Source organism: Rhinatrema bivittatum, chromosome 12 (assembly GCF_901001135.1).
Source record: "Rhinatrema bivittatum chromosome 12, aRhiBiv1.1, whole genome shotgun sequence".
In the NCBI taxonomy this organism is placed as follows: Eukaryota; Metazoa; Chordata; class Amphibia; order Gymnophiona; family Rhinatrematidae; genus Rhinatrema; species Rhinatrema bivittatum.
The window spans coordinates 29,326,184-29,338,943 of NC_042626.1; the positions used below are offsets into that span (position 1 = coordinate 29,326,184).

The 12,760-nt window shown below is 45.6% G+C and overlaps 1 protein-coding gene across 1 annotated transcript in view; it reads right to left on the reverse strand.

Moving 5' to 3' along the window:
* Nucleotides 1-3,997: 3,997 nt before the first annotated feature.
* Nucleotides 3,998-12,760, reverse strand: part of BCO2 (beta-carotene oxygenase 2) — a 34,387-nt gene continuing 25,624 nt past the window's right edge. The window contains 4 exon segments of the mRNA XM_029573360.1: nt 3,998-4,260; nt 4,262-4,282; nt 6,736-6,846; nt 10,598-10,780. Of these exon segments, the coding sequence (XP_029429220.1) occupies nt 4,132-4,260; nt 4,262-4,282; nt 6,736-6,846; nt 10,598-10,780 (444 nt within the window). The 3' untranslated portion in view covers nt 3,998-4,131.

Below are 12,760 nucleotides of genomic sequence, written 5' to 3' on the forward strand. Positions count from 1 at the left end.
GAGCAAAGTTATGGGAGAAGTGCTAGCCGGAGCAGCCCTGAAGGAATACATTAGTTTGTTTGCCCTTAGGACTTAATCCTCCCCAAGCAAGGGTTCCACATGCTTTCTTGACTTCTAATACTGACACTGTCTCTCCACCACCTCCACTGGAAAACCGTTCCATGTATCCACCACCCTCTCTGTAAAGAAATATTTCCTAAGATTACTCCTGAGTCTAACCCCTTTCAGCCTCATCCCATGATGCCCTTGCTGTAGATCCTACTTTCCATTGAAAGAGGATCACCTCCTGTGCATGGAAACCTTTGAGATATTTAAATGACTCCATCATATCTCCTCTATCTCGCCTTTCCTCTAGGGTATACATTTTTAGATCTTTAAGTCTATGTCCATATGCTTAAGAATGAAGAGCACTGACCATGTTAGTAGCCTCCCTCTGGATGACTCCATCCTGTTTATATCCTTTTGAAGGTGTGGACTCCAGAATTGTACACAATATTTCAAGTGAGGTCTCACCAGGGACTTATACAGGGGCAATATCATCTCCCTTTTTCTGCTGACTATTCCTTTCCCTATGCAGTCAAGCATTTTTCTGGCTTTTACCAATGCTTTATCCACCTGTTTGGCCACCTTAAATTCATCAGATATGATCACCCACGGATCCTGCTCTTCTTTAGTGCTTAGAAGACTTTTTGGTCAGCCAGCCTGGTGGCTCAAGTGGTAAGTACCATGTCAAAGATGCCTGCATCAATCCTGAATTGGGTCTTCTGCTCCCTGGGGTCAGCCAGGGCTGGGGATGCTGAGGAGTCAGCATTCATAGCCCCTGCAGGGGGAAGGGAGTCATGGTCTGTGCTTAAGGGTGACACCTGGAAGTTCATATTCAGACACAGTCTGGATAGCAAAGTTAGCTGGATAAACTCATCCAGCTAACGTTGGAGTTTATATTCAATAGTGCAGCCACACTACTGAACATAGCTGGCTATCTTAAAGTTAGCCAGCCAGCTCTTTGACATGACCAGACTTAACCGGCTAACTCAGTTCCTCCCAGTTATGCCCGCAGAACACCTCTAACCCATCTGGCTAAACTCTAGATGCCTAACTTATTAGCCAACTAGAATTTAGGAGGTTATGTACCCAAATATTCTTTTAGCCGGCTCACTTCTGATTTAGCCAGCCAAATGATTTTCGAATTTGGACCTCCCTGGGGTTGGATTTAGGGCTCGTGATTGCAGACTCACAGAAGGTTAAGTCCTGATGCAGGGTCCAGGACTGCCACCACAATGACTGCACTAAATGGAAGGAGCCTCATTAAAATAGGAGGGGAATATAAATCTCTGGATAATTGGGACTGAAGGCTCCTGGTTCCGATCAAGCTAGAAGTACAAAGGAGTAGAGGGAGGAAACTGAAGGGTCAGACAAGATAAAATGTTGGAACATAAAAGAATTTTAGATGACTTTTTATAGAAAATTGAAAAGCCCATTTTTCACTGTGAATATTTTTGGCACAGGTCTTCTAGTCAGTCCAGAGTCAGACTGGGGCTCCCAGAGATCATTTGTTAGATTAATGTTTTTGAAAAAAAAAAAAAAGTCCCTCTCACCGAGTAGAGAAGCGCTGGCAGGAAGCTCAGTAGCCAGCGATCTGCAGTATTGCTCTGTGGCAATAACTCTGTAACAGCTGTGCCCTCCTGCGTAATCTGGGTACAAATCCCCCAGCCGGGGGCTCAGCCAGAGCTGGCGATGCAGCACTTTAACCCCTGACGCTCCGGCTTCTTCCTAACCCATAGTATTGCTTTAACTTTCCTGTATGGGCTATGACAAGAATTCACTGATGAAAGAAGAACTGGATTTCTCAATATTAGTGAAAAATTAGATAAAACCCAGACCAGTGCGCTCTTGTGCTCTTCCTGTAACTGGATGCAATCTGTTTCTCAGGCATGTAAAAACCACACTCAGAGGCTTCTCGCTTCCCTCATGGTGATGCAGTTTACCGTCAGCTTATTCCTTAGGTGGTCACTCTGATGTCCTTCCCCTGCTCCTCAGGACTGTGAACAAGCAACCAAATGGAGACCATGGAGATGTCAGAGCTGCTCAGTAACAAATCCCCCTGTGTCTGGGGCTGTGGTTTATTGGGCAGGTCACGTTTGCCTGCCTATGCGTTTATTTTGGTCCTGATGACGTCCATATTCAGTCACTGTCCGGAAGCAAAGTTAGCTGGATAAACATATCCAGCTAACTTTGGAGAGATCTTCAGTGGTACAGGTGCACTATTGAATAGAGCCAGCTATCTTAAAGTTAACCAGCTAACTTTTGGACAAATCTTTGGCCCGAACAGACTTAGCCGGCTAACTCTGAATATCAGAGTTAGCCAGATAACTTAGGCAGCTAACTCAACTCCTGGTTATGCCCCCAGAACATCCCTTTTACATCTATGGAGAAAAAGTTTAGGGGTAGATATTCAAATGTTAGCCCTTTTTCTATGTTAGGCACAATATTCAGTGGCACAGCTCTAGGGCAGGCCTAACTTAGCCAGTTAATTTATGCGGCTAAGACTGAATATCGCTAGTTAGCCGTATAAGTTATTTGGCTAAGTAGCTCAGCCCCGATCTGCCCACTACACGTCCACAACTTATGCGGTGCCACTGAACATAAGCTGCATAAGTTACACTCATGTGGCTAACTAGCGCTGAGCGTGCTTTGAATATTGACTTCCTTGGAAATAAGGACCTTAGCTGGCTAAATTCTAGCAGGTTAACTTATTAGCTGGCTAGAATTTAACCAGGTAAGTTCCCAAATCTTCATTTATAGCTGGATAACGTCTGAGTTATCTTGTTTAATGCTTCTGAATATGGACCTCATTATGACCGTATTTTGCACATCCTTTGTAAACCCAAGGCAGCTTTGCTGTGCTGGATTCGTGGAAAGAGTTGCAATCCAGAGTGGCAAGCTTCCTTCCTGCTACATCTGCTTTCCCATGCTCCAGCTGAGGAAAGCTACAGATTTCAAGACCATAAGAAGCACCAGAAGAACAGTAAAAAAAACCAAAACCAAACAAACTCAACAACCCCCAATTGTAAAAACATATTTGCAGCAGAAACTGTTAGCACACAACTAAATCTCTACCTACCATTCTGTACTGCTGCACACAGAACTCTGGAGACAGAACTTGCCAGCAAGTTCTGCTTGCATGGAGAAGGGTAATAACTAACAGCCAGAAAGTAGATCTTCTGAGAACCCCATGCAGATACTTTAGTCATCCACGCAAAGCAGGACTACATCATGGACAGCTGCAAGGTGAATCTTTATCAGAGCCTCATGTGGATATCACTGATACATGCAAAGAAAGCATGAATACAGTGCAGACAGCTGAAGAGCAGATCTTTAGAACCCTATGTGGGCATTGCACTAATGCACATAAAGCATGAATACAGCACAGACAAATGAGCTTCACCAGAGCCCCAGGGAGGCATCACACTGGCACATGAAATACATGAATACAGTGCAGACAGCTGTAGACTAGATCTTTAGAACCCTATGCGGGCATTGCACTAATGCACATAAAGCATGAATACAGCACAGACAAATGAGCTTAACCAGAGCCCCAGGGAGGCATCACACTGGCACATGAAATACATGAATACAGTTCAGGCTGTTGAAGAGCAGTAATTTATCAAAACCCCAACCAAGCATCACCCTGAGAAACATAAAGCATGAATACAGCACGGATAGCTACATCTTCTTCACAGTCCTGTTCAAGTGCCATACTGACATATGTAAAGCAGGAATACAGCACAAACAGCTGAATGGTGGAATTTCACCAGAATCCCATGCAGGTGCAATACTGATGCACTTAAGCCAGGAATACAGTATAGAAGGCTTAAGTGCAGATCTCCATTGCAGCCTTTTCAGGCCGCACACCGATGTAAGGCATGAGTACAGCATGGACGGCTGAATGGTCGACGCAGGAAAGGAGATGTTTAAAAATGAGCGCATGGCCATTACAAAAGATACATACCTTTTATTCCATAAAAACATGTGCTAGGACAACAACAACAAAAAAAGGACACAAAAGAGGAGGTGACAAAGCCAATAAAAAGTCAAAGTGCTTATCTGAAGTTTCTGGCTGGTAGTGCAGCTTTAAAAAGAGGCTCTGGGTATCCCAGAGGACGACGTGTAACTGGGTACAAAAACACCATGGAAGCCATAAGGCATCTGCACAGACACTTCTGCTCTACCAATTTCAGTGAAAGTCTTAGCATCCAAAACCCAAAAGAAACGTGCTTTTATTCTGGAAAAAACAGAGAGAGAGAGAGAAACAAACACTGTGATGAAAAACCAGTCAGCACTCGGCAAGAGCTTTCTTTAGAAATCTGATGGGCAGGAGAAAGCAGGGAGCGAACACATGCGGAAACCTGCAAAAGCTCTGAACAGCAGTGGTGAGATGGGTGGTGGGCACACACTCCTTAAACACGTTCCCTCTTTTTTTCTCGGGATGCCCTTCCTTCTGCCCACCCACCTCCCCCTTCCCTGGTGTCCCCGGTCCAGCCAGCCCCAGCAACAGGGACCCAAGCCATGAGCCAGAATTCAGTTTCCCTGCACAGGTAAACCTTCTACCTGCTACCATCAAGCTCCGCCACAGCTGCGAATCAGACCCACAAGCCCCCAGTTTCCTGGGGCAGCTCTGAGGTGGATTTGGTGGCTATTGTGTGGTGGATTTTGCATAAATTTAAATTATGTTTGCATATGTGGCGGAGGAGGAGGAGGACGTGGCTGTCGCTGCTCTCCCCCTCCTCCTGCTGCTAGATCGGTATGGGGGGAGGACGGGGAGTGGCTTTACAACGTGATGTCCACAAGCCTCTTCCTCCACGACCCAGTTCGGTTCCCCGTCTCCTGCGGTGATTCTGCAGGGGACAGATTTCCCGGGAATGGGTGGATTTGGAACCCTTCACACATCTATGGAACTGCAGGAGATTGGGCGCCCTGATCTTACCCTATGAGACACAGGGAAGTGGGCTGCTGGCACAGACAGGCACCTGATGTCTCCAAAGTGAATAGAAGGCTCTCTATTCTCTGCCACGTCATCTCGGGTTAAGCAGCTGCTGTATATGCCTTCTTCTTAACAGAGAAGAGCTGGGGGTGAGTTTCTTTGGGGCCCTCCAACCCTACCCCTCACCCACCCACCCACTGCAGTCCCTCTTTCTCTAACACTGGCCTGATTCCGTATGCTTTAACCAAGAGGGGGGTGCTTTCATGGGAAAGAAACGGGAAATTTTATCGATATTTCCTGCTGTTTCATTTTGTTTTAAAATGAAAACAGAAGAAAAAAATGAACAAAATTTGTTTTGTTTTCAAAAAAAATTATTGTCCAGTCCCTGCTCTGCCAAAACAAACTTACCTTCCATGCCATTCTCTTATTCCCCCAGCCTCGCCCAGACCCTCTTATGCCATGAAGTTTTTAAAATCCATTCAAATCCTCACAAGGCAGGCGTGATCCCCAGCTGCTCCATCCCCGTCACTATTTCCTGGCTGATTAATGCAGGCAGGACTATATTTCAGTACGGATTTACCAAGCCTGTGCCTAGGGTGGCAAACGTTTGGGGGGGACAGCAGATTTCCTGCCCTCCCACCCTCGTCACCTCCCTCAGACTGCTGTGCGCATGGGGATTAAGCCTGCGTTCACCCCAGAGCTGCCGAGCCACTGAGTTCCAGGAGGAAGATGTTTTGGCCAGTCCTGGTTTTGAACCTACATCCCATAGCAGTGTGGTATCTGTAGTCCCTTATTCTACCCACTGAAATCAGTGTTGCAGGTCCCATAATGCATCAGGGTAGGGCTGTCAGAAATCCAGGCCTGGCCTAAAATCTCCCTCCTTGAAAGGGGTAACTTGGCAGCTTCGTTAGCTCCCGTTGGGGCTTCTTTGCAGGGGTGTTAAATGTTAAGACTTATTGCATGGTAAAAATCTTGGTGTATAATTCTTCAATTCAATATTCCTTCCTGCCGACATTGCTTCAGTGTTTCGGTAAAACGTTTTATGTGCAAATAAGAACATTTTACAAAAATAAGGACTCGATGACCAATGATTATAGCAAAAGAGACGTGGTCTACCTCTTCAAGTGAGTGCCAACAGCGTCCTTCTATACGATGGTCATCATATTTCTTCAATTCAAGTCTTCTTTATTCTTGTGGTGAATTGTTTTTCAAATTACAATATATGAGACAGTCTGCACTGAACGAGTGCCTCAGCGTAGCAGGAACCACCATGGGTAACTTCCCCAAACCTTCCCTTCACTCAGGGACAAGAGGTTGGCTTCCTCTCTGTCCCCTTACGCTTAACCTTCCGAACAGAAAAGGTTCTCGGGCTTCTGTAACCCAACCCTAACCCAATCATTGCAGCCACTTCCGAAGGGGATCACCCTAGCAAATGGTTTCATTCAAAACACTACTCTGCCAATCTCAATGTGCCCCTGGCTGGGAAGAGCACAGCCCAGTGAAGGGACCATAGGCTCCCTTACAATATTATTATTATTAGCATGATTTGTATAGCACACACTTGATGTACACAACACAGTACGGCCCCATAACGGAGAGTCCCTGCTCCTAGGAGTTTACAATCTAGATAAGACAGACAGGGCACACAATGAAAAGCAATTCAGAAGCTTTGACTTATGAGAGCTAGGCTATGACCAAGAAGCCTTGTGCACTATGTTGTTTTATAGAAATGACAGGTTCCTACAAGGAGTTACCTGGTTAGGTGTGACCACAGTAGAGAGAAGAACCCCATCGTCTTCCTCCTTGGCTTCTGGCATTGACACAAAAACAGGTTCGGAGGGATAGAATCCTTCCTCTCGCCACACCTAATGATCAGACACAGGATGGTGAAAGAGAAGAAACTGTGGCTTCCCCAGCCAGAAATACAACGGCACACAAGCTTCCATGCAAGTCCTACACTCGAGAATGGAACTAGGAGCAGCAAGACAGCAGAATTCAGACTGCCACGGGACGATAACCCTGCCCAACACAACCTTTGCAGCAAGGCTCCAGTCGTGAGGTGTAAAAAATATCCAGGCATCTATGCGGCCTTCAGGCAAGGAGTCGGGGGTCTGTAATTAGCTCGAGCTCCATGGTATCTACGCCCATCCTTCTTAAACGCAAGCGCAGGATCTCGGGGAAATGATGAGGCTCATGGGGGAAATAATTATGCCCAATGTCAGCCTCCAATCACAGCTGGAAATCTTTCCACCAATCCTGATAATCAGCCTAAACCCTGGTGCCATGTGATTGTTCATTCCCCCTCCCCCACCCCCTTCTTCTCCTTCATCTCGCTCTGCGCACATGCACCTGTGATTAAACACCGATTCGTTTTACACTACCTGTGGGTGAGTGCTGAACCCAGGGCCATCCCTGGGCAAGGTGAGGGGAGATCTGGGGGTGACTGCCCCAGGCCCCCAACCTTTGAGGCAGCTGATCTGTGACCTTCTCCCCACTTTCTCCCGCCAGCAGGAGGAGAGCAGCGTTTCTTACCTGCATCAGCCTTCTCCTCTGCCGGCTTCAATAAGAAGTCTAAATGAGCAGGGGCCCCAGGCTAAAGTCGGCAGAGGAGGAGACAGTCGTAGGTAAGGAGCAACTATTCTCCTCCTGTCAGTGGCAGGGGCGGGCGGGTGCCAGGAGAGGCTTGTGCCAGGAGGTCAGCCCGCATAGGCTGATTTGCTCTAGGTTCCCACACTGTCTAGAGTGAGCCCTGGCTTAACTAATACCATTTGCCCAACGGCACAAATGGCTAGCACCAGGTTGCAAGGCCTGGTGATCGGAGGAGATACTCAGTGTAATTCTGAAAGCAGCAGGTTCTGTTTAGGGTGCTTTCCTCAGGAGAGTAACTGGCCAGCTTCCAGGTTTTGTGCCAGCTTTGGCTGCTGGCTGGTTCTTGGTTTGAGAATTTCCTCCTGCTCCTTTGGAGATTCCAGCTCAATAAGAACCTACTCCCTCATTCACAATGACTTGAGTAATTTTTTTTGCCTCTATTGTATATCCCTTCTCTCAACTCGCTCAGCCTCGTCATTGCAGCAACAGTCGCTGGCCAGGGGCCGTGCACCAAGGCCCCTTCCAGAACCTTGGATCATGGGCGCTGAGTCCAGCCACTAGGTGTCACCTTTGCATGATACTTATGTCCCCCAACTCCCAACCCCTCCAGCTGTGAGTGTTTACTCCACAGCATCCCCAGCCTCAGCCAACCTGTGGAGTGGAAGACCCTAGCCACGAATTGAACCCAGGTACTCTACCTGGCACTGCACTGCCTAGTTTCCTATAGGATTATTCGCCTTAGAATATAATTGTGTCTGTATGTCACAGAACATGTAGATATACATGGTTTAATGGAAAGCAGTCAGCATGGATTTACCCAAGGGAAGTCTTGCGTCACAAATCTGCTTCATTTTTTTGAAGGAGTTAATAACATGTGGATAAAGGTGAACCAGTAGATGTGGTGTATTTGGATTTTCAGAAGGCATTTGACAAAGTCTCCAATGAGAGGCTTCTAAGAAAACTAAAAAGTTATGGGATAGGAGGTGATGTCCTTTCGTGGATTACAAACTGATTAAAAGACTGGAAACAGAGTAGGATTAAATAGTCTGTTTTCTCAGTCGAGAGAAGTAAACAGTGGAGTGCCTCAGGGAGCTGTACTTGGACCGGTACTTTTTAATATATTTATAAATGATCTGGTAAGGGGACCGACAAGAGAAATGATCAAATTTGCAGATGACACAAAAATATTCAGAGTAGTTAAGTCACAGGCAAATTGTAGGATGACCTTGTCAGAATGGAAGATTGGGCATCCATTCGGCAGATTAAATATAATGTGAACAAGTGGAAGATGATGCATATAGGGAAAAATAACCCATGCTGTACCGTAGTTACATGATGTTTGGTTTCATGTTAGAAGTTTTCAGCTTTTAAAGAGATCTAGGCGCCATAGTGGACAATACATTGAAATCATCGGGTCAGTGTGCTGCAGCGGTTAAAAAAAAGCAAACAGAATGTTAGGAATTATTAGGAAGAGAATAGTGAATAAAACAGAGAATGTAATAATACCTCTGCATCACTTCATGGTGGGACCACAGCTTGAGTACTGTGTTCAGTTCTGGTCATCGCATCTCAAAAAAGATATTGATGCACTGGAGAAAATACAGAGAAGGACCTACACCTTGGGATGGGAAGAGAAGAAAAAGCCAGCCAGGGTCCCTGCCCCAAAGAACTTATAAATAACTTGATGTCCCCCCCATACCCGACTCCTACACTAAGGAGGGGTTACACATACAATCCATTTTCCCGTGTGTACTAGAACGTTGGCAAGTTAAGCGCATACCCGCCGAAACAGATATGACAAATGCACATTCTTATTTGATACATGTAACATATTTTGCATGTATCTTATTGCAACCAGATGTACATTGTTTTGTTTGCCAGAGAAAGCAGCTTAGACATTTTAAATTAATTAAAATTAAATTAATTAAGAAGGAATTCTGGATACACTTCAGTGTTCTCAGCAATTAGAGGGCTGAGAAGCCAAGCCATATGGACCTGGTAAAGACCCGAAAGTTCTTGTACCTAATCCTGGTTAAGTGTTGACTTATTGTGTACCCAGGCACTGGACTGATGGAATATTAAAGCCTTGCAGTTGAAGCCCATGATCCTGAATAACCTGCAGAAAGCCAAGTCCTGCCTTGTTCTGTTTATATGTTTGTTGAAACCTTGCCTCTAAGTGTGGCTTTTAACTGCAAGAGCCCCAACCTGACACCATTACATTGTCCAAGAAATCTGGCTGCAAAGCTGTGCAATTACTGGAAGCTTGAAGAAAGCACTAGACCTTTATTACCTGAAAAGCAATGGTGTGATAGATATACCACGCATATAAAGTCTCCATTTACTGCAGAAGAAAAGACCTTTTCATAGAGCTGCTTCGTCAGACTGATCAATACCCTACATTTTTTCTGAAACTTGACCTGACTGCAGACACGAGCTGTTGGAGAGGGTGTGATATGGAGGGTATTCGTATGCATATGTCCTGGTCCTTCCCCCCAAGGTATGAATTTAAAAAAAAAAAGGGTGAGACAAATTACTGTTCTCTATAGCCTTCACATAGTGCTCACCGACCTCTTGCTCCATTGGGTGTTTGGGAGGGGACCAATCTCTATACAAACAGTTGGAAGTTAGTCGACTAACTAGGAGAAAGCTATCATTGGAAATCAGAGCCACAGGCCAGTAACTAACTAGAGAGTGCCTCAGGTATCTGTACTTGGACCGGTACTTTTTAATATATTTATAAATGATCTGGTAAGGGGAACGACAAGAGAGGTGATCAAATTTGCAGTTGACACAGATCACAGCCTTAGATTGTTTGACATGCAATCCCTACTGAAATCATCGTTCACTGCACGTCTAATCACTTCACTATTATTTCTGTGCACCCTGTGAGAGGGCCTGGATTTGCCAATGGGCATACTAGGCCTGTGTCTGGTCTCCCTCTCCTTACTTGCCTGACAATCCACGGTAATGTTTCATGACAATCAACAAATAAACAGTGTTGAAAAAAAGACTGCGCTTTGTTTTTACCATCGCCTTTTTGGTGTCTGTGTCTACTTTTACCAGAGAATCCCCCAGCAGGTGCCGGAAACCGCAGCCGTAGAAGAAGCGATACCTCCTGCCGTTGTGCTCTGAGTAGTTGATGCAGGGTAACTCCAAGCCACCTGTTTCCTCTAAAGAATGATCGTGGAGGTTTTCATGGGTGCACCGCACCTAGCAGGAGGAATTTTAGGATATCAGTTCTTAGGAATTCCACAGAACTCCACTACCGAGAATACTAGCAAGCAGTCACTGCTGTAAAGGTGTCCATAATAAGTAGAAATCGCACATTTTGTGAGCTGCATAACACCATCAGCATATGCCAAGCTCTGTAAGATAATCTACAGGACTGTAGTAGGGTCCCCTGCTCCAAAATGTTAATCTAAACTTGAATATGGGGAGGTTAGAAGTACTCACAGTCAGAAGAATCAAGTCTTTAGCCTTTGAATTTTATATTGCTATCATTTTTTTTTAAGCATGTTGTGAATCAACAGTTCCTTGCTCTAAACACCCAAGACTGAACAGCCGTTGCTGGACTGTGCATTCTCCAGTGCTAAGCCCTTGCAAATACTCTGTTTTCACATTGCTGAGAAAACTGCAAGCTATGAACATGGTGGGTGTGTGGTGTGCAGCACTTTAGGGAGTTTCTTGTTAAAATATTTTACAAAAAGAAACATGGACTGTCTCTCCCTGTGGAGCAGAGCTGGAGAGAAGCAATCAGTGGAAGTGAGAACCCCCAACCTCGTGAGATGAAATCAGCAGACCATCACTGGGCATGAGTGAATCACAGAGCGGTCTGGAAGCATGACCAATGAGCCCAACTGAGACACTGTGAAGTGACATCAGAGGGTGTGAGGTTTGTATGAAATGCTGCAGAAAAACACCAAGGGGGCATAGTGAAAGAAGATGTCATTTATCTATATATAAGTATAAAAAAGGCTTGGGTCAGTAGGTCGGTCAGTCTTGTCAGTCGGTTGTTTGGTCAGTTGTGTCAGTCACAGTGTGGCCACCAGGTGGTGCCCGGAACAGTGGAATGTGCAATGTGCAAAGACAATATGCTCTGTCTATAAATCACTTTTGCAAACCTACTCACACACACATGCACGCACACACACAGACACATGAACGCACAAACACAGACAGAAATTATGTACAGCACACATGAAGAGGCACCCACACCCACAGATGTACATACACACAGGCTGTTATTGACCAGACAACCTGAGCAATGCTGGATAATGTTTGCTAATATGCTCTGTCTGCAAAGCCCTGTCTCTCACCCTCCCACACAGGGACGGACAGAGAGGCTTATGCACACACACGTAGGGACACACAAGCTTGCACAAGGATGCATGCAAAATCACGCAAATGTGCACAAATGTTTGCAAGCATGTAGGAGCACATACAAGCTCGCAAAAGCACATCCAGGCGCCCACATGCTCACACACTAGCTTGCATATGCACAAGGGCTTGGAAACGCATATGCGAGCACACACACACACATAGAGGCAGGCACAGGCAACTGCACACTCATACAGGCACAGCCATCCACACACAGGCATAAGCATACACACAGGCAGACGCATGTACACATGCACACACACACATACAAGCACAGGCACCTATATAGATAGGCAGAGTCATCCACACACAGGCACAGGCCTCCCCACACACAAGCACACGTATACACAAATACACACAGACACACACACAAACACACAGGCTGTTATACGCTGGGCATGTTTCACTAGAATTTATATTTGTGTGAGTTTTTTTCTGTATATATACACCCTGATGGTTTGTTCATGAACCGAAATGACGGTTTTGGACTTGGTAGCTGGTTTTCCAATTACTGAACACTACTTTGAGGAAGCGTGTAGCTTACTATTTTTGTCTTTGAGCGCTGTCTTAATTTTGGACTTTTAACCTGTGTGTCAGGAGCACCTGATTAGTATACACGAGTTTTGGTAACTCCCAAGATCCATTCTTCAAGTGTGCAAGAAACAAAGGACATTTGTGATTTCGGGAGCTCGTTTATAACATTCACTTCCAATTATTCTAATGCTGCTCCAGTAAAAGTTATTAGCTGGTAAAGGCTCCAGTTGTCTTTGGGGCCAATACGTCTGGTAGGGCTGCGTCCCACAGAGAACAGGA